The sequence below is a fragment of the Takifugu flavidus genome, chromosome 20 (assembly GCF_003711565.1).
Source record: "Takifugu flavidus isolate HTHZ2018 chromosome 20, ASM371156v2, whole genome shotgun sequence".
Classification (NCBI taxonomy): Eukaryota; Metazoa; Chordata; class Actinopteri; order Tetraodontiformes; family Tetraodontidae; genus Takifugu; species Takifugu flavidus.
In genome coordinates, this window is record NC_079539.1 from 10,818,017 (window position 1) to 10,843,621 (window position 25,605).

Sequence of the window (25,605 nt, forward strand, 5' to 3'; positions counted from 1 at the left end):
TCATTCATTCATTCATATATGCAATATCATCCATCAATCCATCTATTCATCATCCATCATCCATCCATAAATCCACAGCAGAGGCTAACCCAGTCTGACCAAGGTGGACCACAATGTTGGCAGGGAGGTCCTGGAGCGAACTCAAAGCCTGACTGAGTACCCCATGGTGTTGGCCGATTAGGGAGGTCAACGCCTGACGACGTGCCTCCGAGTCTGCTGGGTCCATTTTGGTCACATCGTTCTGTTAGAACTCACATCCAAAAATTCAAGGCAGGTTCAGGGAAGGCAGCTTACAGTGAACAAACAGTTTATTTACGACATTGAAGAAAAGTGCACGTGCTGATCATGAATACCGGGGTGCGCAAAGTGCGGCGCTTATCAGGAATGGAAGTAGTGACTTAAAGACAAGAGATGAAAGTAAGGTTAGTATAGCGCAGAGTCACGCGGACTGGAAACACTCAGGCTAGCACTGGCAAGGACGAAACAATATGACGCTGGACAGGTGATAGCTGCTTAAAAATGTCCGCTCTTCACACCAATTAGCCACAGATGCGAGCATGAGAAGTGGGCCAACCCCGCCCCCTAGTGGAAAAAAATAGAACACCACAAACCAAACGCACAGACCAAAAACAGGATTTCAACAGTTCGATCTGTATACGCATGTATAAGCACATTCTATGTGTATAGACAGGTTCTCTCTATAGACATGTTCTATCTGTGTAGACATGTTCTATGTGTTAAGGCATGTTCTCCTGTATACACATGCTGTCATTGCCTGCTCTTCTGCTCTCTCGCTGAGGTGGAAAATTCCACTCACTCTGCCATGGCCCCACTTCTACACCCACCTGATTAGTCTGTAGCATTCTCACCTGTTGCTCTTTCTCACCCAGTACTGTATTTAACTGCAGCTCCTTCATGCTTTGCCAGATTGTTGTTCCTTCATGTCTGATTCTACATTACTTTCTTTATTCAGATTTACTGTTTCGACCCCGCCTGCCATGGACTATCTGTCTTTGTCTCAGCCCTGGTAAACCTGAGCACCTTCCATCCCCGACTAAGAGTTTTTGCTTGTTTATTCGGACCTACGTCCTCCGGTGGCTGCGCGGTGTTTTCTGCCGTCCATCTGACGTGGTTTCTGTGATTTCTCGTGCTGTTGTCCATAAGGTCTTTATTAACTGTCCGGAATTACTGTGCTGATATTGGATCCTACCACACCCGTGTCACATGCTCTGTGTGTACAGATGTGTTCTATCCGTATAGGCATATTGTGTGTGTATGGGCATGTCTGGTCATTGCTTCTAGAGTGGCCGGTGGTCAGAGCTGAGCCAGGCTCATACGTGGGCACCATTAAGGCTATCAAATTTGGAATTGGCTATTATAAATAATAACCATTAAAGCTAATTATTATTGAATCATTGGATCTGTATTAGATTATGTTGTCATATAGGGGAAGAGTTCTGGTCACCAATAACTTGGTCGCCTCGACGTTTTGACATAGACTCCTCGCAGTGACTCCTCCTAGAGGCTGAGTAGAGGAAGTCTGAAGGACCATTGTGGAGTTCTGGTCTGGCCGACACTGGGTAGGAGCTGCAGTCCTCTATCTGTCTGAGGAGGGAGGTCAGGGGATAGTGGATATTGTGGCAAAGATGGCATCCTTCCAGATGAGCTGGACAGGTGATAACCCAGGTCTCGGGGTGTTCAAGGAGCCACTGTTTCCTCAGCACTCAGTTTCTGAGACTCATTCCAGACTCACAGACACAGTAAGATGCCAGTGCAGCCACAGAAACATATTTATTTGACTTTAACTTTATTGATTTATTTAAATCAATTACATGTCCATTTCAGAAGTATTCAGGAGTGTATTAGTGTCTTTATAGATGATTGAAGGATAAAGCAACGCATAAAAATAGAACCTTGAGCAAGGTACCAAACCCACAAATACTCATAGGACCCTGCAATGAGCTGTCTTCACCCACTGTGGACCCTCCCCGTGACCCGAAAAGTGATGAAGCGATTGAGAAGATGAGAGAAAAATGTGTTGGAAAAGTTAAGAGGACCCACCTGAGGACTGCTGAACTCGCATGGAGGTTCGAGACACAAATAAATAACTGGGTTCATTGACATGGTCACCTTCGGATTAGCATTAGCTTTCTTTTGTAGTTTCAAAAGGAGCAGTCTCCATTGTGCTCCTGCGGTCCGTCTGCCTGTGAGGAACATCTCATTCTTCCTCTGGTTTAAAGGTTCGATCATTCCCAAATATGACATTTTTTCTTCACGATAATAAGGACATTTATTCATAAAGTATGAAAAGCATATGCTGGGGCACAAATCATCTTTTTCTACTGCATGTAGATGTGAGGATGTCTCTATAGATTGTTGAGCTCCAGGAGGGTTTGGTCCAACACCTGGTGCATGTCCAGGTTTTCCTCTTTGGCTTGAGCCAGTTTCTCTGCCAGAACAAACAGAATCACAGATCAGACGCGTTCACCCTGCAGTGTTTTATTCACCTACTGCTGGACCTAAGGGCGGCTGACAGAGTTCATCCTCCTCTCGTCACATTAAATGTGATGACTGGTCTTCCATTATCTGGATTCACATCATGAGAAGGTCTCATCAACCAGAGCTCTGCTCTCATATCTGCAGGTATCATCAAAAGCAGCTGCTGCACCTTCCCACCAAACACAGATTTCTCAGTTTGGCTTTAACATCGACTTCTTTAGTGACCCTTTAATAAAGATGAAGATTTTATCTGGTTGGATTCATGTCTCCCACTTCACTGCATCACTACTGTCACCCACACTTTTCTTCACCCCTTAAATTTTAGGTTTAAGCCGGACCCACTATAGAGGTGTAGTCACTCAATATATGTGTACACACACACACACACACACACACACACACACACACACACACACACACACACACACACACACACATACATGCGGACACATACACACATTCACACACACATACACACGCTTGCATACACGCATTCACGCACACACACACACACACGCATACATACATACATACATACATACACACACACACACACATACACACATACACACACACACACATACACACATACACACATACACACATACACACATACATACATACATACATACATACATACACACATACACACATACACACGCATACATACACACAAACAAACACACACATATAGACAGACAGAGCATTAAAGGAAGACAGAGAAACCAGAGGGAAAGGTCAAAGGGCATCAACAGATTTATTGTGCAATGCTGTTTCCATAGAAGACAGAACAGAGACTCCTCATGAAGAACATTATTGAATCTTCTTCTGTGGAACAACCGGAGGTATCAGCATACAAGAGCAAGCAGGTGAAGAAGAGTTCAGACAGGAAGTAGGGAGCAGACAGGACAGGCAGTGGGGGAGCTCTACAGTGTGGTCATGTCATTCAGGGCCAGGTCCAGCTCCTCGCTGAGAGCCTTACCCTTCAGCTTCTGAGCGTAAACTTCATCTGAAGAACCGGGCACAGAGGAGAAACAACAAGGTAAAAGGAAGTGAGGAAAAGGACAAGAGCTCAGTAACAGCCAGACCAGCCTCTCACACACCCGAGCACCTGCAACAACACCACGCTACTGACGGGTTTAGCTAACCCTGACGCAGAGCGAGGTCACGGCGGGGGTTAGTGTGCAGCTGGTCTTTGGGCCCCGCCGGCCAAAACACCTGTTTAAACACCTGTACCATCGACACGCACCGGCAAATACTGCACACTACATCTCACACTGGATTATGGGATACATTGAGTGTGCTAAGTAGGTACGGAGCTCTAATACCCTCACTAGTGCACTATTTAGGGAAGAGGGAGTGATTTCACACACAACATTGTAGAAGAAGGAAAGAGGAGACAAATCCAAAGACCCACCTTCTAAATCATCAATGGTCTTCTCCAGTTTGGCCACAGACCTCTCAGCAAACTCTGCACGAGTCTCAGCCTGGAAAATCAGAGCACAGACGTGCAACGGCTCACGTGATCACTTTTACCCAGCATCACTTCATGGACACGTTCCAACGAAGTCTCACCTCTTTCAGTTTGTCCGTAAGAACTCTGATTTCTTCTTCATATTTGTCTTCTTTTTGTGAGTACTGATATTGGGAAACACAAACAGAGAAAACGTTGAGACACCAGTACAAAAGGGACAGACGACATCCAACGTTTCTTTGGTGATCTGGGAGAGGTTGTGAAGGTGTGGTCAGGTGTGAGTGTGAGCAGATGTTGGGGCTCTTTCTCACAGCTTTAACATGTCCATTCTCGGTTTGTCTCACACCCTGGACAGTCTGGATGTCTGTTAAAGGCAATGAGAGGACACCTGCATGTCACTAGCAACTGCTGGGCTGCTGTGGTGGTGTGTGGGAGGTGTGGGGGAACCTACAGACCACCACCATGTTGGGATGTCCAGAGCAGGTCATATGGACCAGTATTACAGGGACCCCTCTGAAGAACATCCACAGCTCCGTACCTTCTCAGCCTGAGCCTCCAGAGACTTCAAATTGTTGGTGACATTTTTCAACTCTTCTTCAAGGTCACCAGACTTGCTGTTGGAAAGAGGATAGAGAGACGTTTGAGTCACCTTCAGTTTTTGATTAAATCATTTATAAATCTGTTAGTTTCATCTCCTGATCAGAAACAGGGCAAATGTGGATGATGAGCTTGGACAGCTGCTAGAGTATCTGCCTGCCTGCCTGCAGAGGTTATTCCACCTGCCTCCACTCGTGTGTTAGTGAGGTCACTTGAGCATGAGAGAGTCTAGAAGGATGAGCTTCTGAGCCCATTAGACACTAGATGTTTCTAGTCATGGGTGGGTTGAAGGTGTGGACCAAAGGTATCGACACCATGTGACACCAGAGATGATGTTCTCAAACTCCAATGGCAACATGAAAAATGAACAAATGGAGAGAGTAGGAGGTCGAGCTAGCACCTTCACAGGTACGGTTGACTGGAGAAGAAGGATAAAGATCAGCTGTTCACAGAAATAAGTTCACAGGCGTGTGTGACGGAGGAATAGAAGCTTAACTTTGCTGGTCTCCAGTGCTTCTTTTGGACTTCTCATCCAACTTAAACTTCAGTTGGAACTCGGTCCCTGACACCTTCTCTGAGAGTTAGAGGTCCAGACTTTGGAATATTCTCTAATTTCTCTTTGGATCGTTAAAATCATGATTGAAGATTGAATTCTTCCTATTTGAATTAAGTGACCTCTGAGAAAGTGTCCACTTTAACTGGCATATTTTAGTCTGATTTTGTGGAAGGTTGTTGTTTTTGAGACAGCTCAGAGGTCAGATGTTCTGCGGCACTTCATCTCATCTCAGCTGATAATTTTCCATGACCTGGAGATTCAGTTAAAGTGGGAAAAATGCTTCATTTCTGATCCACAGACAATCCCCACTTTTCTGCAGCGTTGCAGTGAAGCCAGTGTTGTCCTCCAGCGCTACAGTCTCAAATGATAATTATGTACAGGTGTAAATGAAGGTCTGAGGCTCCGAGAGCTTCAGAAAGAGCTGAACCAGCAGAATGCTGAATTAAAGCAGCGAATGAGTGTAGACAAGCATCTATGCTGAGGAAAAGCATGGACACTGGAGGACATGTCAACCAGGAGCAACCTCATGAAGACACTGATGCTGGAAAGATCTGGTCGGGAATCTACAATGACGCTTCAATCTAAGAATGCCCACCAAGTTCTGTCCTCAGATTTTCTGGAGGGTTAAAAAGAGACAGAACTCTGTGCAGGATTTCTGTCCTCAATGTGGTCGTTTTGTAACGCTCAAGGTCTTTATGTGACTTGAGGGTATGATGTGATGATCCAACTGATGAACGAGCGAATGCTGACTGCTGCTGACTTACGCCTCGGCCACCTCAGCACGCTCCTCCGAGCGCTCCAGGTCTCCTTCCAGGATCACCAGTTTACGAGCAACCTGCATGCAGCACAAACACAATTTTTGAGTTCTAGAGCGCCACAGCTGTGAGCGCAGCCTGCTGTGGGTTAGATGAGGGGATGATGGTCTTATCTTCATCGCCACACCTCTTCATATTTGCGGTCAGCCTCCTCAGCGATGTGTTTGGCCTCTTTCAGCTGCATCTCCTGGATCTCCATTTTTTCCTCATCTTTACTTGCTCTGTTCTCAATGACCTTCATTCCTCTGAAAGACAGCAGAAAGTGCCAGTCAAGAACCAGGCTGATATCTGCACACAGCAACACATGCTGGCCCTTTAACAACGGTGGGGAGGACAGGCGCCTCTTCCCACGTCCTCACGATCATGGTCTTCACCTCTCACTCTCGTCTGCAGCTTTCTCGGCCTCCTCCAGCTTCTGAAGAGCTGTTGCCAGCCGCTCCTGTGCTCTGTCCAGCTCCTCCTCCACCAGCTGGATACGTCTGTTCAGAGATGCCACCTCAGCTTCTGCCTGCACACAACAGTCAACAACCAATCAGACAACTCTGAGCCGCTCTAAACCTAAAATAATGTTTGTGCATTTGAACATCTCCAAAACACTCCACCGGGACCGAGGACCTGGGAGAACTGGGCTGGTGCCAGTTGCTCCAGCAACAAGGTGTTCTTGGATTATTCTGGGCTATTCCACTATTTCCTCCTCAATGCAAGACAACCCTGATTGTGGACTCCAGGGCCAAAACCCTGGTCCAGCTACGGGAACAAAGCAATGTTTTAAATGTTTTCCACTTAAAGTGGGTGCCAGCTCAGGCCTGTAGGACACTGAGCTGGCCAACACCTTCCTTCCTCTGATAGACCACAAAGTGGATCACAGGATTACTGATCCTGAAGACACTGAATACAGACTTTATAGTGAGTGAGCTGCTGATCTCAGGCAGCTTCATGAGGGAATGAAAAAGTGAATCTGCAGGTAGACGACAGAGTTCCTGCAACCAGAGATGGTTCTGATGTGAAAACACACGGTCCTGATGTCACTGGCATGATAAAAGATCTAAGGAGGTCCATGCCATGTGCAAACTGCACGTTTGTGTGTGTGTGTGTGTGTGTGTGAGAGAGGGGGGGGGACTTAAAATGGTCCCCAGTGACAGCTCCAGCCATCAGATGAAGCTGGATCTAAAGTTGCTGCTGTGTGAAGGCTCAGGCATCACTCACGTCCGTTGCCTTCTTCTCTGCCTGCTCCAGCTTCTCCTGAGCATCCTTCAGTGATTCAGAGTACTTGTCCAGCTCATCTTCCACTCCTTTAAGCTTCTTCTGCAGACCCAGAAGCTCCTCTTCCAGCTACAGGAATAAAACATGTTTTAAGAAAAAAGTTCAGGAATAGACAGAAAGACTCAAATATCAGTGGTGATGAAGGAAACTCCTATGAATCTGAGTTAAGATCTATGTTTTTGGTGAGTAGCTCATCAGCTGTCAGACAGGAGAACCAGCTGACCATAAGTGTAGTTCTGATGCTAATGTTGCAGTGCTAATGTTAATGTGTTGTGGTTGATAGACAGGAAGACACAACTGTTAGTGTGACTGTGGGAGTAATGGGAATATTTGGGAATCCTCTCATGTGCAGAGCTTCCAAAGCTCTCCAAGATGCCAGAGATGCTATCACGTCCAGGACGTCATTGGATAGTTTATTTGGATCTATGCTGCCAACAGCTGGAACTAAGAGCTGGTTCTGACTAACACGTCTATTCCCAGACAGCACAACTCCATGATGTAAGTTCTGGACTGCCTTTCAGGAAGCCTGAGACATACAATTACTGGTCGTTGATACACCAGCAGAGATCTGCCGGAGGCCCTGAAGACACCAGGCCTGTGGCCAGACTGGGAGAGGCTCCAGCAGATGCAGGCCGGCATCTAAGATCTCCGTCTGAAGATGCCAGACAGAGCCGCTTCACTGTCAACATCAACACTTGACGGGGTCTCTAAAGACTGTTGGTGTAACCGCAGCTATAAAAAATACAACTGCAAATTATGTCAGTGTTGTCTGACCACAATGCCCCAAAACAAGCGGCTGTTCTCATGACGGTTGACAGGCTGTGGCCATGTAAGGCATCTGGGTCAGAAATAGCCTGAGATGATCCCACATCCATATGAGCAGCTCCCAGCATCGTTCTGGGAGAAGCAACAATCCAAAGAAGGTCACACAAACAGACGTGCCAGGATGCTGAAGGGGGGTGTGCACCATCCCTGTGGGAAGAACGTGGACTGAAATCTGATTCGGCGATTCAGTCTGGGTGTAAAGAGCATAAAGACTTTGATTTGGGGGGTTACGTCCACAGCCAGATCACAATAAATCTGCTTCAGTCGGCTCTCGCAGGAAGTTGAGAGTGTTACAGCAGATGAGTGAGAAGTTCTTCACCGCAGATGTGAGAGCAGCAACACCTTGATGGTGTGATGTTCCATGAACTCACATTTAACACCTGCTGACTACAGAGACGTGCTTTGAGGCACACACACAGGTCTATCTATCTATTGAAACGTTCATGTGTTATAATAACAGTGTTAATAAGATTAGTAATAAAAGTAAATGCCTGTTTGCACTTGTCCTCTGCTCCCTTCTTGTCGCCCTCAGCTTGTTCTGCTCGGTCTATGGCGTTTTCTTTGTCCAGCTTCAGCATCTGCATCTTCTTCTTGATGGCCTCCATGGTTCCTCAGGTGGATTCTCCTCCAAACGTTATCCAGACAGAGAGACAGGCAGGGGAGCTCGGAGGACACACAGGGCTCTTCTGAGGGACTGGATCACGGAGAGCTGGAGAAGGGAATCCAACTGGCGGGAGTGTTGACCATATTTAGGCAGTTGGGAGAGGAGGAGGAGGAGGAGGAGGAGGAGGGGGGAGGGAGGGGCGGGGGGGGCATGGACTTTCAGTCAGACTTGGCAGAGACCCCCGCTGGTTTCATGACGTGGTAAAGGAATGTTGTCAGAGTAAACGTGTGGTCAAACATCTAAAAACATCTGAATTCTCATATTGCAGCTCTGATCATTCTGGGATCAGACTTGGTCCCCTGAAGGCATCGTGGACGTCCCCCCGTCTCACCCATCAGTCCCATTGGCTGCTGGAACTGGGGTCTGGCTTCTACATTTAGTTATAAATATAATTGTATGTACGTATATACAGTATGTGCCTCTAAAGTTCTGAGATGAGATCACAATATGCGATGGAGCCAGTCAGGACCCGTCCTCTGGTGGGGGTGGGGTGAGGTGGGCTAGTGGTGGGGGGGGTCATGATGGACCTCAGCTTCTGCAGGACCTTCTCACCAGGAGATCATTTCCCAGCTATAGGCAGATGTATGTTATCCCCATAGCTCGTTAAACTGGGCTGATGGTGTAGCGGGAGTGGACCGAGACAGCTGAGACACAGGAGACACTGCAGGACAGTTGCAGGTCCAATAAGGTCTGACATTGGCTCAGGCATCGTGTTGAGAGAAGCTGTCCCCCAGTAACACCAGTCCCACTTTGGCTGCTCTACTGATGTAAGTAAATGTGAGAAACTGGTGTGAGGACAAGAGGACGCAGGAGAATCTGAAGCTGAACCTGGTGGTGAGGACAGAGTGAGGCCAGGAGAGACCTGCAGTCAGGTGAACTTGCTTTATTGAATATAAATCTCTTACAGTGTGTCTGTTGCTGCTGCTCCAGCTACAGCAAACACCAGCCGCGACACCGGGACCCGAAGATGCCACACTAGTTTCAACATCCAGAAAACCGAAAGGAGCGCTCCTCACCGGGAACGCTCACGGGAATGTCGGGTGTACTGGTTTACATGAGTTCAGCTCCAGTAAAAACTGCACTGGTGCTCAGATACCAACACTGGTTTTCAGTGAAGCTCCAGTGATGTTTGAATCTCTGAGGGCTACACAAGAGTTTCCATTTCAAGAAACACAAGATTATATATATAGATTTTATATATATACTGTTGAATGCTGCTAGGTTTGTAAAAAAGAAAGCTTGGATAAATTATCATTTAAAATGGAGGACAGAAACATAAACAATTAAAAAACATTCGGCCCTGAAGGAGGAACAGAGATGCCAAATGAGAGCGTAACCCCCCCCCCCACACACACACACACACACACACACACACACACATACACAGACAAACACATACATTAGGGGTGATGCATGTTTCAGAGTTAACTGGTGGAGCAGAAGATCGGAAGCATCAACAGGAATCTAATCTATATTTTATATTTCTGTATTCAAACGTATGATCATTGACATCGCTTTGAACTCAATAACTGATACGTGGCTGAGTCTGTGCCTAAGGTTATGTTTCTACTGAAGCAGGAAGTCCTCCGAGTGTGGCCTGGGGTGGTCCCGAGCAGCTCTGGGATTCCAGGGGGGGTCACCACATCACTGGTCCTGGCTGTCCTCGCGCAGCTCAGAGGGCAGGAACTTGTACTGCTGCTGTCTGATCATAGCCAGCTTCTTCCTGGCCTCACAAAGCTCCTTTTCTTTACGCAGCATTTCCTCCTGAGCCGCAATGATCTGGGGAGCAACGCAGACAGAGTCAGCGGTGACCGGAGGCGTCGTCCATAAACTCACACCAGAAACAGACATGTTCCCTAAAACTCAGAATGGCTGATATGTCAACTGATCTCTCACAGGAACCTTAACTTATTTTCTTAGCTGCCATCTGTAAACATGACGTGGGGGTTGAGAGCCAGCCCAGCCGTAATCCTAGTCCCAACCTGGTAGCCCTAATCCTAACCCCCTAACCCTAACCGACTAGCCTCCTAACCCTCACCGACTAGCCTCCTAACCCTAACCCATTAGCCTCCTAACCCTCACCGACTAGCCTCCTAACCCTCACCGACTAGCCTCCTAACCCTCACCCACTAGCCTCCTAACCCTAACCGACAAGCTTCCTAACCCTCACCCACTAGCCTCCTAACCCTCACCCACTAGCCTAACCCTAACCACTAGCCTCCTAACCCTCACCCACTAGCTTCCTAACCCCTTACCCACTAGCTTCCTAACCCTCACCGACTAGCCTCCTAACCCTCACCCACTAGCCTCCTAACTCTTACCCACTAGCCTCCTAACTCTAACCCACTAGCCTCCTAACCCTCACCCCCTAGCCTCCTAACCCTAACCGACAAGCTTCCTAACCCTCATCCACTAGCTTCCTAACCCTCATCCACTAGCCTCCTAACCCTCACCCACTAGCCTCCTAGTGTCTTTTCTAAATGTACGTGTCGGGTGAATGAACCAGAATGGGACTGGATCAGCCAGCAAACAGCTGAATGACAGCTGAACATCTGAGAGTGTGTATATGTGTGTGTTTATGTGTGTGTGTGAGTGGGTATGAGTACCGTATGTATGTATGTATGTGTGTGTGAATGGGTGGGTGGGTATGAGTGTGTGTATATGTGTGAGAGTGTGTGTGTGTGTGTGTGTGTGTGGGGGCTCACCTGAGCGATGCCTCCCACCATTTTGCTCTTCACCACCACAGCCTGGTCGTCCTCAGCATCAAAGGCTGCCTTCTGGGCAGCTTTGACCAGGTTATCAGACGCTCTCTTCACAGCGTTCCCAGCAGCCTGTGGAAACACACAGGTTGAGGAGCTGAGATGGTCCCGGGAGCCCCCCAGGGCCTCTACCTTTCTATTTTAATAGCAACAGCTCATGAGCATCAGTGACATCATGCCACCAGCATTTTAAGCCACCTCCCCCCACCTGTGGGTGGGTGTGTGTTGTACTTGTGTTGTTGACCGGACTTATTTGCGTGATTGTTGTACACACACAACTCCACACCCCTGTGGAGTCACCACACCATGAAGAGGGCACCAAGTCCTGGTGGTGGACTGAACTCATTCAGACCCAGTTGGATCAGAACCAGAATAACCTCTGATTCAGAGCTAGACAGGAAGACGTTCCGCTCGGACACAGTTTAACTTCAACGTTCCTTCTTTAAGCGCTAGAACGGGAGCGCACACGATGGGCGAGAGGAGATAAAACAGGGACAACACGGACCGGGGTGCTGTTCTAGAACACAGAACCAAGGAAACCAAATGGAATTTTCAAAAAGAGGTGGGGTGACAACTGGAGGGCGTTCACTCAGACCCAAGCAGCACGCACCAACTCCTGGAAAGGAAATGAGAACGGGAACAGAGCTGAGGAACCAAAACACAGTTGTTCCACAGCTGTAAAAGGAAAAGAGGCAGCTGGAGTCGGAGCTGACATCAGCCCAGCTGGGAGCCGCAGGACAAGATGCTTCTTCCTTTTGTGGCTCTGAGAGCTGAAATCAGAGGAGGGGGGCACCAAGGTCCTCCTCACCAGATACCGAATGAGCTGCAACACTGCACACACACACACACGCACACACACACACACACACGGTCTCCAGCCGTCTCGCTCTTCATTAAAGATGCAATATTGTCTCAGAAGCAAAAAGAGGCTGATTTTTTGTGAATCAGACTTTTTTCAAGTCTAAAAACAAACAGTGCTTTATTGTGACTGGTGCCCAGTTGCGTTCCCAGTTGCGTTCCCAGTTGACGTTCCCAGTTGTGGCTCTTCACATCATCCTCCTCATTTCCACTCAACAGCAGAGGGTAAAACCACAGCAGCACCATCAGGAGATTTGAACTGGAAGCTGCGGTTCTGCTGCTAGTGCCGTCACTGATGAAGAGCCTCTGACTCCTCACCAGACTGGAAGCTCTCATCTCCTACGCCCTTAAAGGCACCACAGCAGAGAGTGAGACCAGCAAATGTTGCCGGTGGACGTCAGCGCTTTGGTTTCCCGTTCTGGGTGGCATGAGAGCACTGGTGGATTGTTTCCAGTGCTCCTGTGGATATTCGTGTTTGGGAATTATGGCAGTGGCAGCTGCAGGTCCACAAGTAGAGGAGATAAGCCAGTGCTGATTGGACTGGAGAACATGAGCTGCAGAGGCCAGGCTGATGTGCTCACCCCCGGCATACATACAGTTTAATATAGTATTGTTGCTGCAAGAAGAGACGCCTGATTTCTGCGGCTCGTTAGGACCGACTGCATCAGTTACACCCAGGGGTCAGACCAAAGGTCGCTGCACCACTGCGGCGCTGCTCCTGCTGCATTTGCTGCATTTGACTTGTTTTTGACGCTACCAGGACAGCAGTGTTACGGAGGTCATCTGGCCGGGACGCCTGTGGAACATAATGATCGCGGGGGATCAGGTTTCAAAGGGTAGAGCTGTCCGTTTGTCCTTCCTCTGCGTGCTTTCCAGTTCAGAAGGGCTGACCTGAGATGGAACCATCTCGGATCTATACGACAGCTCAGCTCTTCTCTCCTGAACTGGAGCTCTTCCTCCTCCCTCTTGTTGGCCTCTTCACGTGAAAATAGAAGTTTACAGGCCTTAAACGCAGTCACACATGGAGGGACGGACAGACAGACGGGCACACCTCTGTCTCTCCACCATCTTAACTGGCGCAAAAATAGAAAATAGTGACATACAGGATTTGATATGATCTATATAGAGGCCGGGCTAATCCTCTGCAGCTGAGCAGATCACCTGTAACTCTAAACACACAAATTGCTGCCTATTAATAGGCTGCAGCGTCCTCAGCTGTTGGACAATGTCTTTGTTTCCCCAGCAGGTAATGCAGCTCGGCACTTGTCAATCACTACCACAGATCAGATCACACATCTCACTATGTGTTCACCAATATCACATGTCAGAGTGGTGACTGACAGGATTAGAGGCTCCAGCAGCTAACTTTGGAACATCCGCAGCTTTTCAGAATTCAGAAATTCGGTTGCGCTGTAAATTTCCCCGTCGTGGGACAAATAAAGGATCCTGAATCTGAATCTGAACCCAACAGGAACCCAGCCAGAAAACAGCAGGAACCCAGCAGGAACCCAGCCAGAAAACAGCAGAAACTCAGACAGAAAACAGCCGGAACCCAGCCGGAACCCAGCCTGGAGCTGTGATATCAAGTCTGAGGAAGTCCAGGAGTTGGGGGCTACAAACAAGTGCAAACCAGCAGCGTCCCAAATCAGGCCCAGTGCAGAGCAGATACCTTCAAATGTTCTCATAGTTTATATTCTAAAAGGTCTGTTATTGATCCAGAAGATTAGCACACGTTTCAGATGTGTGTGATGATGCCAACAGCAGCGCACGTCACATGTTAGGTGTGTGTATGTGTGTGTGTCTATATCCACCTGGAGCCTCTTCATGGTCTGGGAGTCCTGGTCGGCCTTGACCTTGCAGGCCACCAGCAGCTGAGCCGTGGACGCCGCCACCTGCTTGGCTGATGAGATCAGCTTCTCCTCGCTGGCGTGGCCCTGCACCGCTGAATTGGCTGCCTCACACAGGTTGTTGGTTGCTGCGGCAACCATTCGAGCCTAAAGATCAAAGGCAGTGACGCGTGTGACACACAACTTGTGTAAATAATCTGGTGGAACCTGTGAAGAAGGGACTGACCGCTGAAATGAGCCCCTGAGACCATTGGCCATCGTCCATGGCGTTGGCAGGGATGGCTCCTACCTGAAGGTACAGAAGGTTCATGAGAAAAGCTTCAGGGAGAGATAAAGTTGTTGATTACTGCTGGAAAAGTGCGCTCCACTGCTCCATCCATCCATCCATCCATCCATCCATCACTTCTGAAGGTTTGTCCATCATCTAAACACGTCACCATTTTCTACCTTCACTGAATTAACTGTGAATCTGAGGTTTTCTCAGAGCCCAGAAGATCAACCCCCGTGGGGGTGAGTTCCTGGTGTGACTGTAATCCCCCAGGACCACTGATGAAAATACAGAGCAACTTCCTGCTTTTTGATGCTGAGAAGTCAAAACTGGGCGGCGCAATAAAACATTGTGACATCATATTTCCTGACTCCCTGGATGATGTTTGCTTTGGTTAAAGTCTCAGAAAACTCTGATTTGGTGAAAGAACCAGGGTGTTTTACATCCGTTTGCCTGCAGAGGGCAGCCTTGTGACTAAGCTGCTGTCTTTAGGAAGATGTTGATCAGGCCACACCTACCTTCCCCTGGGCCACCAACTCTCTCTGTGCTGCTGATGCAGCTTTGACCAGTGCGCTGGTGGCTGCTGCAATGGACTTGGCTGCCTCCAGAATCTGCTCCTCAAAGTTAAGGCTCTCATCAGCCTCCTGTTGACAGGAGAGGAAAACCATCCATCAGGAACGCTGAGATGAGCCCAGTTTAAACCAGACACGCAGCTCTGTCATACAAATCTCCTGACACAAATCCACCCGTGAGCTGGTGCTCAGGTTGAGAAGGTGAGTAATTATCGACCTCTGACCTTCGGTTTGGTTCTGGGCCTGAGTTGCTCCAGTTTCTTGGCAGCGGCTTCAATGGCGGCGGCTGCTCCCAGTAGCTCATTTTCCGCAATGACAGTGGGATCCTCGGGGTCCACCCACTCCGTCCCTGCAGAAGACACTTCGGCTGAGTCCAGTTCTGAGTCTACAGCTGCTCTCAGGCTCAGTGAGTCCAGGCTTCAGATGTTTTTGCAAAATCAACATGTCTGATCAATCAACTCTAATGTTGGATCCAATGGGCTGCAGAGCCACATGACAGAACAAGAACCAAATCCAACCAAAGGAACCCAAAAGAGGGAACCCCTGCTGATCTGCTCCCACTGCAGCAGGCATTAAAATACCAGACCTGTGCTAACGTTGGGCTGAACGTATGTGTCCTTTGATGTTCACGTTAAATGGAGTAAAACTGGTCTCTTTTCAACTGGTTAATCTTCATGAACTCGCAGCTTTGCTAAGTTCTGATTTAACCAACCTTTCATGGCCTCTGCAGCCTGGATGAGCTCAGTGACACATCCAGCCACCCGCTTGGAGTAGATGGCCAACTGCTGCTTCATGTCATGGGACGGCTTCTGGATGATCTGCGGGGGCAACAAAACAGGTCTCAAGCTGCTGGGTTTCACCCAACACTCACTGAATGGCCTAGACCCAGAACTTTAGCCTTCTTTGACCACTCAAGCTCGTGTGTGTGTGCTGACTCCGAATGATTGACCCTGCAGAGTGTCAGAGCTCCCCCTCTCACCACCAACACGTGCTCCAGCAGGCCCAGGTATCCAGAGGCACATTCACTACCGTAGCGCAGAGCTCTCATCTGGACCTCATTGTTGACCTCTGGATGGTAGGCAGCTTGCTGAAAGATCACACACAGACACACACACATTAGTACTTATTAAAGTTACTAATGATCTTCTTATAGCTTCAGATCGTGGACAGTTGATCACAGCATCCTGTTACAGAGACTGGAACATGTAATTGGGATTAAAGGGACAGCACTAGACTGGTTTAGATCATATTTATCTGATAGATACCAGTTTGCTCATGTCCATGGTGTTCCCTCCTCATACAGTAGGGTTAGCCATGGAGTTCCTCAAGGTTCTGTACTTGGACCAATCCTCTTCCCCTTGTACATGCTTCCCTTAGGGAACATTATTCGGCAGCATGGGATAAATTTTCATTGTTATGCTGATGACACTCAGCTTTATTTATCCATGAAACCAGAGGAGACAGAGAAGTTAGTGAAGCTCCAGACCTGTCTTAAAGACATAAAGTCCTGGATGTCTTCAAATTTCCTCCTCCTTAACTCAGGAAAAACTGAGGTCATGGTGTTTGGTCCTGAACCTCTCAGGGATAGATTAGATCACATGATCACTCTAGAGGGTATCTCATTAGCATCTAGTCTCTCTGTGAGGAATCTAGGAGTAACTTTTGACCAAAATCTCTCCTTCAACTCACACATTAAATTCGTCTCTAGAAGTGCCTTTTTTTTGTGAGGCCACCATGGTTCTTCGAACCCTCAACCCACCTTGCAGGAGTGCAGCATGTCAGTGATGGCCCTTCGGCTCAGATTAGCCGTGGCAATAATGTCCTCCTGCCGACACGAGTTCCCAGCAGCCACTGCCTTTGCAGTTGCCATGGTGATTCCTTTTGTCATGCGGATGAACTCCTCCGGTGTGGTTGCCTTTGGTGGTGGGTCTGAGCTGTTGAACACCTGCCAGAGCAAAAGAGGATGAGCTTTGTCTTCATAACTAAGGGTTGACTATTGACTCTACGTGCACAGATGATGCTGCTGCTGCTGATGAGCAGAACCCACAGTTAGCTCCTGTTTGATGTGCTCAATGGTTGCCTCCAAAGCTCTGGTCCCCTTGTGGCTTCGTCCTCCACGGCCTTCACCGTCTTCAGGAGGGATGTTACATTGGTGACCATCACCTGCAGCATCAAGTCAACATTTCAGAATCACTCAAATATCTTCATTTTTATTCTTCAACTACAACCAAGGAAACACAAGCTGGGACGGGTGTCACTGTAAAACCACTGTACGGTCACAAAAATAGTCCACTAGTCCTCCCTCTTTACCGCAGGAACATCAAGCACCTGCAGCTTTGCCCCCAATGCAGCTGCAGACACCCAGTGGATTTCAGTAGATGAGTATTTGGTTGTTCTGCCTTTTTCTACTTTCTGAGAGGATACCTTGGCAGAGTTCTTGAGCTGGAGCATGCTGGGGTCATCGTAAGGCTTCCCTGCTGCTGCTTTGGTGGTGCTGATCAGGTTGGCCAGAGCTTTGGCTACATCCTTCACTGCATTAATGAGGACCACCTGCAGAACGCAGCAGAAACTGTCACCTAATGCCAATTCATGACTAATTATATCAGTTTATCAAAGTGGACCTAAAAGATTGAGTACAGGAATAAAGAGTGATCACTGCCCATGCACACACCTGTGTCTCTGGGTCTTCAGAACCAAGGCTGGCAGCTCCCAGTTTGACTACATCGGCCAGTTTGGTGATGGTGGTCACAGAGGACTGGGCAGCCTGGGCCAGTTTCTCCTGACTGGCTCCAGCTCCAGACACCAGCAGCTTGGTGTCCTCGACAAGAGCCTTGGCCGTCTTTAGGATGTATTCTCTGCAAACAGGAAGGAGCTCTTACTGAGGTCCACCAACACACAGATGTTTCAACAGGACTCTTCACAGCCGAAGCTTCACTTCAAAAGAGTCCTTTACATGTTCATATAAATCAATAAAGTCAGTAAAGCTGCCATGTCTGCAGCCGATGTCTACGCCTGCAGCAAACAGGATGTGAAGGTATTGGTGGTCCATGCCAACATCTGATAACCCTCCAGGAAGCCTTCTGCCAGTTTAAGCACCTGTGGTCAGCAAAGGTTTCTGCATTCTCTCTGTTCAGTGTTCCAGCAGTAGCAAACATGATGGTTGTGTCCAGATCTGCAATGATTCCAGACACGGCGCTGGCGGCTGTGATGCAGGCCTGCGTTCCACGGTTACCAGCCTGGAGGGCAGCCAGCACATAGGAGACCTGCACACACAGATGTTCAGGTTAACTCAACACATCCCATCATGTCCACATGATTACGGTTCCTGTTCTCTGATGGGAACAGTAACAACCAGACCCCAGAGGGTCGAACTGGTGCCTCCTGAGCTGTAGTAGCAGGTAGGAACTTGCCAGGAAGTCCACCAAGAACCAGCACTGCAGCCTGATGTGCAAAGTTGTCAGTAGACATCAGCGAGGGGTCGGTCCTTTAGGCTTTTTACCTGACTGCTCAACAAATTGATTCATCTGACCACTGACAACCTTTCACAATGAGTAGCCAGTTCACCCCAGAAACACATGTTTGGGAGTGGGAGGAAGCTGGAGCACCTGGAGAGAAACCATGCCTGAAGGGCCATTTACAGGAACTTTAATGGGGCCTGACGGAGTTCCTGCTCAGGGTAGGTACTTAGATGAGGTCTGAAAAACTCTGGATGGGACTTCAGGTTTACTGGGTGCTGATTGGGAGCCGCATGTCCTCCTCTGGTTCACAGCATCCATCCATGTACAAGAGCACACAAACCGGGACCACAAGAACCACCTCAGTTCCTCCATCTTTACCTCCCTTCTCATAGTGGTTCTCTTTGTTATTATTTTTGTCAGCTCAGTCAGGTGACGTCACCGTAGAAACTGTTGAGGCCTCCAAGGGGCCCAATCAACCACCGCAGGGACATGACCCTTAAGAGGAACAAGTGAGAGGAGGGTTCCTGTAAAGTTCCTGGCCCTGTCTTTACCTAGAACTCCTGCAGTGGAAATAATGTTAGTTTGACCTACCGGTTAGAATGCTGATCTACCCTTGGATCAACTAATTGATGTGATTGGTGTTGGGCTGCAGGAGCGTCTCTATCACAGAAAAATGTGGTGTAGAAGAACACATGCTCAATTGTGAATTTACCACCAGTGCTGCTGCAGTGCTAGACGACAGTCAGTCAGTCAGTGACAGAGACCGCGAGACAGACAGAGAGATAGACAGACAGACAGTGTTTGTGTAGAGACCTTTTCAGAGACTTTGCGAGCACTTTCGATCAGCTCTTTCTTGGTAATCAGGTCGTTGGGGCTACACTGCAGAGCTCCAGCCTTGGTCACCAGGCCTGTGCAGCTGAAGCCCAGCTCGCCCACCTGCTTCTTAATGTGAGAACCAATCTGAAAGACAACAAACATCACCAGCATGAGGAGTGAGCCCACTATCACTCTTTGACATCCGTGTTTCAGATTTGACCTACTTCATCATTCTCTGCCGTCAACGTTGCATATTTGGCCTCATTAGCCAAGTTTCCAAACTCATTGGTCAGCTGGTTGGCCAGACCGCCGAGGTCATCGGGGTTGGTGTTCGACTTGGTGACCTAGAGGGAGACAAAGAAGGACTATGAAGATGTGAACGATGAACCCAGATAATGCTGATCTGGTTTAGTCTACAGCTGGTTCAAGGACTCATGCTCATCACAAATAAGGCCAAAAATGTCAGAAAGCTCCTCATTAAAACAGTCCTACAGTCTTTACTCAGCTTAAAGTAGATATATTTTTATTTTGTGGTTGTTTTCTCTGAGACGGGACAGGACAGGACACAGAGTGTGTGTATGTGTGTTTTCCACAGTTATTTCTGCACTGGAATCTTTTATATCATTTGTGAGAAGATGATCTCATTCAAAGTGTGATGAAAAAGCCTTTTGCAAATGTGCAGATGATGAAAAATGGTCCCTTCACTGTACATTGTTTGCTCATTTGCTCATGTGTTGATTTGAGCAGGATATTAGAGCAGCACACTGTCACACCTGTCACTCATTGCTGGACTTTAGCCCTGACTGGCCACACTCACCATCTCCTGCACGGTGACCGCTATGGCCTTAGCCGTCTTCACCATCGTGGTCTGGTAGTCCACGAAGGTGCCCTCAGGTTCAAGTGTTGGTGTTTCCTCCATTTTGTTGACGGCATCATTGATGGAGGCCACCATGCCGCCCACAGCTCCAGCTGCACTGGCTGCCTCAGCTAAAGTGGCACCGAGATCATCCACAGCTTCCTTCATCATCTGCACCGACTCTTCCAGGGCCTCCTGCATGTGAGCTGCCTGCAGGGAGGAAACGTCAGCAACACAAACAGGATCAACAGGCTGGTGGTTTAAACTGAGCTGACCAACTTTGTTGGGAACGAGCAGCAGTACCTTGGGGTTTCCTCCAGCTTCCTTGGCTGTGTAGAGCATCTGAAGGGCTGATTCTGTCAAGGTCTTTGTCTGGTCTAATACAGCCATTTGCTGTTGGCTGCTCAGGATCTTGGACACAGTGCCAATAGCTGCCATGACCAGTGGCTCAAAGTAACTGGCCATCTGAGACACCTGAGAGACAGCACACCTTTAGAGCGGGGCTCCTCCTCTTCATCACTCTTAAATGCTCCTCTTCCTTACCTTGTGCCCCAGTTGAGAGGCATCAGAGTGAGCAGCTACAGCCACTGGATCAATCAGGTTACTAATTTCATGGACTGAAGCAGCCATCTGCTCATGGAGTGTCTAGAGGGAGAGAAGCAAAGATCAACCTGGGTCAGAGGCTCTGCTGGAGGCAACAGGAAGCATCTCGACTGGCAATTCTTTACTCTGGAATATTTCTACATGTTAATATTGTGCAGTTGTTGAGAAGACACGACTCTCAAGGTTGAGACTGAGCTCTGTGTGCAGTTAGAACTCAGACTCACGTTACGTGTTTGTGAGTTATGAGGCAACAACAAATCTGCATTCATAGAAATGTAGAAATGTGTCCTTGATTCACAAGATCTCTGCTGTTAATGTGTGTGTACCTCCATGGAGATGTCATCTCGGGGTGTTAGCTGCTGGCTGATAGCAGCCAGAGAGGCCTGATCCAGTTCTCTGATGCAGCTGTTGAGCACCTCAATGGCATCTTCACACTCCCTCTGACCAGGAGCTTTGTCTCTGCACAAACAGCCACAAGCAAGAAGCAGTCAGCCAAAGAGGCCAGCTCTTTCCATCAGGCAGCACAACAAGGCTGGCTTTGATACTCGAGATCAGGAAACTATGCAAATGCACTTCAGGCTGGAACAATGAGAAGATTGAAGTATTACATCAGTGTTGAGGGGCTGAAGGAAACTGTGAGAGGTCCCACAGTCCTGCTGACAACACACACTGATGAATAATTCATTTTAGAGTCCACCTTTATTATTATGGGACCAGATGCCATCTGCAATGTGGACTGGTGCACAGGCCCTGTCCAGTTTACCTCATGTTGGTGATGAGCTTCTTGATGGAGTCCGACACCGTCCTGGAGTGTCCAGCCAACACTGACCACTTTGGAGGGTCTTTAGGGTTGACGGCCAGTGAGCGGGCAGTTTGGATCAGACCAGTTGAGCTCTCCAGCATGGCCTTTGCTGCTGCCAGGATGGGCTCCATGGCTGTATAGCCCTGAGAAGAAAGTTGTCTGAGTGGATCTGAACCATTACTATTGGCCCAAGCGGCTGACCCGCTGTGTGAAATGATTCACATGGGTCTGGAGGAGTTGGGCTGTGGAGATACCTCAGCACTGATGCGAGCAGGGATACTGGCGAATTCTGGGTTGGAGGCGAAGGCGGTCAGGTTGTCCACGGCTTCGATGAGAGGGCCAGTGGCAGCTCTACACTTTTCTCTGTTCTCCTGGTTAAAGGCTCCATCCAAAGCCTGCACATGTTCATGATAGTGAGGCTCCATTAACACAGACAACCTTGGGAGCATCAAACCATCCAGGCTGAGAGCTCAAGACAGCTACAGCTCTCGGGACCTGTCCAACATCAGCTTCTTTTTGGTTATGACTGATCCCACAGTGGAACTTTCCTGAGCTTCTACACATACGGCCAAAATTCAAAGCATTGCAATAAAATGTCAAGTTCAGCACCTGAATTCATCAATTCAAACACCAGGAGCCTGAACTCACAGCTGAAAGAGGACAAACCTTTATGGACTTGACCAGGTTGGCTGTGGTGTTGGCCACCTCTTTAGCCGACTGGACAAACTGCCTCTTGGCCACAGGATTGGTTGTCTTGGAGGAGGCCAGTCGACAGGCGTTACACAGGGCTGAGGTGTGTTTGGCCACAATGGTCGCTGCAGACAGCACCTGGACAACCAGACACAGCGTGGATGAAGCACTCATCCTCCTCCACATGCACATGCAAAGACATCCTCATGTACCTGAGACTGGGTGCAAGCCGGGTCCACCAGGTTCTGACAGGCCATCTGGATAGACTGGTTGGCTCTGGCAAACTGAGCAGGATCCACCAGACCCTTCTGACCCGCAGAACTGTTGGGGTCTGATACTCCTACCAGATATGCAGCCTACACGTACACAGATACTCAGCTTCATACTTCAAATAATGCTCTCACTTCATTCATCAAGACATGTGAGCAAACAGGAGATGATGTGATGAAGTATCCAAGCATTCATGATCCATCAGCTCAACACAATCACACAGAATGAGTGTTGGTCTGAGTGTGACTAAAACTAAAGCTGCTGATGTTTCACCTGAGCTGCAGCTTCTGTTAGACCACACAGAGCTTTGGAACCTGTGCTGATGGAATCTCCAAACTCTGGCAGGTTGGAGTTCTTGGCATGGTGGGAAATACCAGCCATGGATTCGCCAAGGACCTGGAAACCAAGAGCAGAACATAAAAAACGCTGTCAGAAACACTGGGACAGTCAGAAACAGAGAGAGAAGGTGTTGGATGAGAGAAGAGTTCTCACCTTTGAGTTCTCCATGACAGCGTCGATACAGTCAAAGTACGAAGCATCACTAACGGCTTGAGTAGGGTTCTCCAGCATCCCCGCCACTGACTACACATACACACACACAAATGGATCAGCAGCTAAATTCTCTCTATGGAGGAAACCTGCAGCAAACAATGTGTGTTTGTTACCTCCAGTTCTCTGAGAGCATTGTCACACTCCTTCTGACCTGGAGCCTGCTGGGTGCACATGGTGATGAGCTGGTTGATGCTGTCAGTCACAGCTCTGATGGATAAAAACACAGCAGTGTGACATCAAAACAATACACACTGAGGGACAGACACACGTGGAGGGTAAGGAAAAGGCATCACCGAGCAGCTGCGGCCAGCTGGTTCTTCAGGTTGGGGGCTCCAGAGTCGGTGGACAGAGCTTTGGCTGCCAGCAGCAGCTTGCTGGACGACATGGAGATGGTCTTCAGGTTGGACACAACCTGACTCTGATCCTCTTTGGACTGACAGAAGAAACAACAACCATGTTCAGACAAGAACAATCAGAAACTGTGTTGCACCACTGGAAGAGAACTTTTCCAGTTGTGTGTTTTAGAGCTGATCATTTATGTGAGGAAGTTACAGTTTTCAGAACTCAAAGATCAATCTGAGGCGTCTCCTACTGACCGGAGATGTACCGGCCATGTCAACACCAGCCTCCAGGAAGTTGCTAAAATCATTTCCAAACTTGCTGGTGGCCCTGGCCAGATCCAGCGTGGTGCCTTTGGAGGCCTGGACCACCTCGTTGGCTGACTGGTTCAGACATGCTGCCACTTCATTGAGCTGAGCCTGAACCTCCTGGAAGCTCTTTCCACTGGAGGGGAACTGCAGGGTGACCCAGAGCACAACAGCGGTAACTTGTTACAGTTACACACACTCGCAGTGTTCGGGTCAACGGCACCAGATCTTACCGAGTCGTTCAGGAGGGTTTTGCTGGCTTCACCCACAGAGCGGATGGCGTTATCAACATCCCTCTGACCAGGGAGGCAGTTCACACATCTGTTCAGGGACTGAGACACAGCCTTAGCTACCTACACACGCACACGCACACAGACACACACACACACACACACAAAGAGTTGTTAATTCCAGGCTAAACTATCTAAGCAGCAGAACCACGTTGAGTACTTTAAATAAGAAGAATTTAAAAAGTGAATCTTTTAAAGCTGGAACCGCTCAGAGATGAGCTGATGAACTGCATCACCACTGACGCACTAATGATATGTTGAGGTGCTCTTCACACTCTACAGAGACACTTTTCTAATCAGTGTTTTGTTCTCATGGTAACTTTGACAAAACTGTAGGTGAGCTGATCTTCACATTATTACAAAACATTCAAGCTGCCATCTATAAAGGGTTAATGACATTCCCTTTGAATACTGTGTTGATAGAAGTCTTTCAGTATGGCCTCTTAATTCATGAAGCTGACAGAATTTCAAGGCCTTCATGTGAGTTTTGAGGTTCTGAAGTGCCTGTTAGTGTATGTAACATTAAAATGTAGATATGGTAGGCAAAGCTAATATTTAGGTGTAAAGACATCCGATTCAGAAATCACCGACCCTCCACCTCCTGATATCTGACCTGGGCCAACCTCTGCTGGCTTTCTGCATCCCCTGGCTTCACCATGGCCCTTTTGGTCTCTTCTATCAGGTTGGCAGACTTGTCCAGGACGTCAGCGGCACAGTCCAGCACGGCATTCCGCGCAGACAGATCCTCAGTGGTGGCTGCCACACCTCTGGCAGCCGAGGCAAAGGTCTTTAATGCCTGCGCCACATCTCTGGCTGCCATGCCTGGAGATGAGAACACTCATCAGCTCTGACTCAACACGCCGGTACCCAGTCTGTTTAAAGTGGGAGAACAGGGGTGACCCTTCAGTCCTCACCTGTGTAGTTCTCGTTGCCCTGGGTGGCTTCACTCAGCAGCTGGGCGATGGCTGAACTCACAGCTTTGGTGCTGTTACCCAGGTCTTGAGAGCATTTATCCAGCTGAGCAGCAGAGTGGAGGAAGCGTTTATTTAGATCCTTTATGTTGGTGGATGGTGAGGAGTTGAAGGACTCACTGTTTCTCCAGGCAGAGGTCTGAGTCTGCCCTCCTCAGCTGAAGCTTTGGTCTCCTGGACGTCCTTTTCCAGTTTTCTCACCATAGACAGGGCGTTGTCAATCTCTAGTGGGCCACAAGCTTCCTGGGCCTGCATCATACATACACACATACACAGGAGGGTTCACTCTTTAAGACCTTACCATACTGATGACGAGGATCCTGGTCGATCCTGACTTTTGTAGATCATGATGATTATGATTATAATCTGCTCACATTCTAAGGTTGTCTGTTGCAGCAGCAGAGCGTGAACATCATTACCTTCTGTGAGGCTGTGCGAAGCTCAGTCAGAGCTCCAGCCAGGTTCTTTGCACACTGGCTCAGCTGCATGGCAGAGGCCTGATCAGTGATGGTGGGAACTGTGGCCTTGGATGCTGTCACCATCTTAGTACCAGGCTGGATGAGGACACAAACGGTGGATGGTTTTAATCACAAAGAACTCGCTCACTGAGCCTGAAGCTCAAAGTTAGCTCCATGATGACACCTGAGGGCTAA

General features: G+C 48.5%; 2 protein-coding genes across 3 annotated transcripts in view; both read right to left on the reverse strand.

Annotated features, from left to right (window-relative positions):
- Positions 1 to 1,790: 1,790 nt before the first annotated feature.
- tpm2 (tropomyosin 2 (beta)) lies at positions 1,791 to 8,768 on the reverse strand. Of its 2 annotated transcripts, none has more exons than XM_057017911.1 (9): positions 8,521 to 8,768; positions 7,148 to 7,273; positions 6,316 to 6,449; positions 6,069 to 6,186; positions 5,891 to 5,961; positions 4,512 to 4,587; positions 4,075 to 4,137; positions 3,917 to 3,986; positions 1,791 to 2,449 (listed from the first exon to the last, which is right to left on the reverse strand). In XM_057017911.1, the coding sequence occupies exons 1-9, from the start codon at positions 8,632 to 8,634 to the stop codon at positions 2,367 to 2,369; spliced, it is 855 nt and encodes a 284-aa protein (XP_056873891.1). In that variant the 5' UTR covers positions 8,635 to 8,768; the 3' UTR covers positions 1,791 to 2,366. The 2 variants fall into 2 exon arrangements, with proteins under 2 accessions (XP_056873891.1, XP_056873890.1); XM_057017910.1 differs by lacking the exon at positions 1,791 to 2,449 and adding an exon at positions 3,232 to 3,508.
- Positions 8,769 to 9,561: 793 nt separating this feature from the next.
- Positions 9,562 to 25,605, reverse strand: part of tln1 (talin 1) — a 30,102-nt gene continuing 14,058 nt past the window's right edge. Inside the window, 34 exon segments of the mRNA XM_057017908.1 lie at positions 9,562 to 10,472; positions 11,399 to 11,524; positions 14,122 to 14,304; positions 14,384 to 14,442; positions 14,940 to 15,069; positions 15,222 to 15,346; positions 15,710 to 15,815; positions 15,977 to 16,084; positions 16,757 to 16,942; positions 17,045 to 17,100; positions 17,103 to 17,160; positions 17,422 to 17,547; positions 17,669 to 17,852; positions 18,094 to 18,260; positions 19,269 to 19,415; positions 19,496 to 19,615; positions 20,089 to 20,337; positions 20,431 to 20,601; positions 20,671 to 20,772; positions 21,057 to 21,189; positions 21,494 to 21,675; positions 21,787 to 21,927; positions 22,199 to 22,360; positions 22,435 to 22,578; positions 22,766 to 22,888; positions 22,985 to 23,074; positions 23,158 to 23,251; positions 23,338 to 23,477; positions 23,641 to 23,838; positions 23,925 to 24,044; positions 24,595 to 24,803; positions 24,896 to 24,998; positions 25,073 to 25,201; positions 25,372 to 25,506. Of these exon segments, the coding sequence (XP_056873888.1) occupies positions 10,338 to 10,472; positions 11,399 to 11,524; positions 14,122 to 14,304; positions 14,384 to 14,442; positions 14,940 to 15,069; positions 15,222 to 15,346; positions 15,710 to 15,815; positions 15,977 to 16,084; positions 16,757 to 16,942; positions 17,045 to 17,100; positions 17,103 to 17,160; positions 17,422 to 17,547; positions 17,669 to 17,852; positions 18,094 to 18,260; positions 19,269 to 19,415; positions 19,496 to 19,615; positions 20,089 to 20,337; positions 20,431 to 20,601; positions 20,671 to 20,772; positions 21,057 to 21,189; positions 21,494 to 21,675; positions 21,787 to 21,927; positions 22,199 to 22,360; positions 22,435 to 22,578; positions 22,766 to 22,888; positions 22,985 to 23,074; positions 23,158 to 23,251; positions 23,338 to 23,477; positions 23,641 to 23,838; positions 23,925 to 24,044; positions 24,595 to 24,803; positions 24,896 to 24,998; positions 25,073 to 25,201; positions 25,372 to 25,506 (4,641 nt within the window). The 3' untranslated portion in view covers positions 9,562 to 10,337.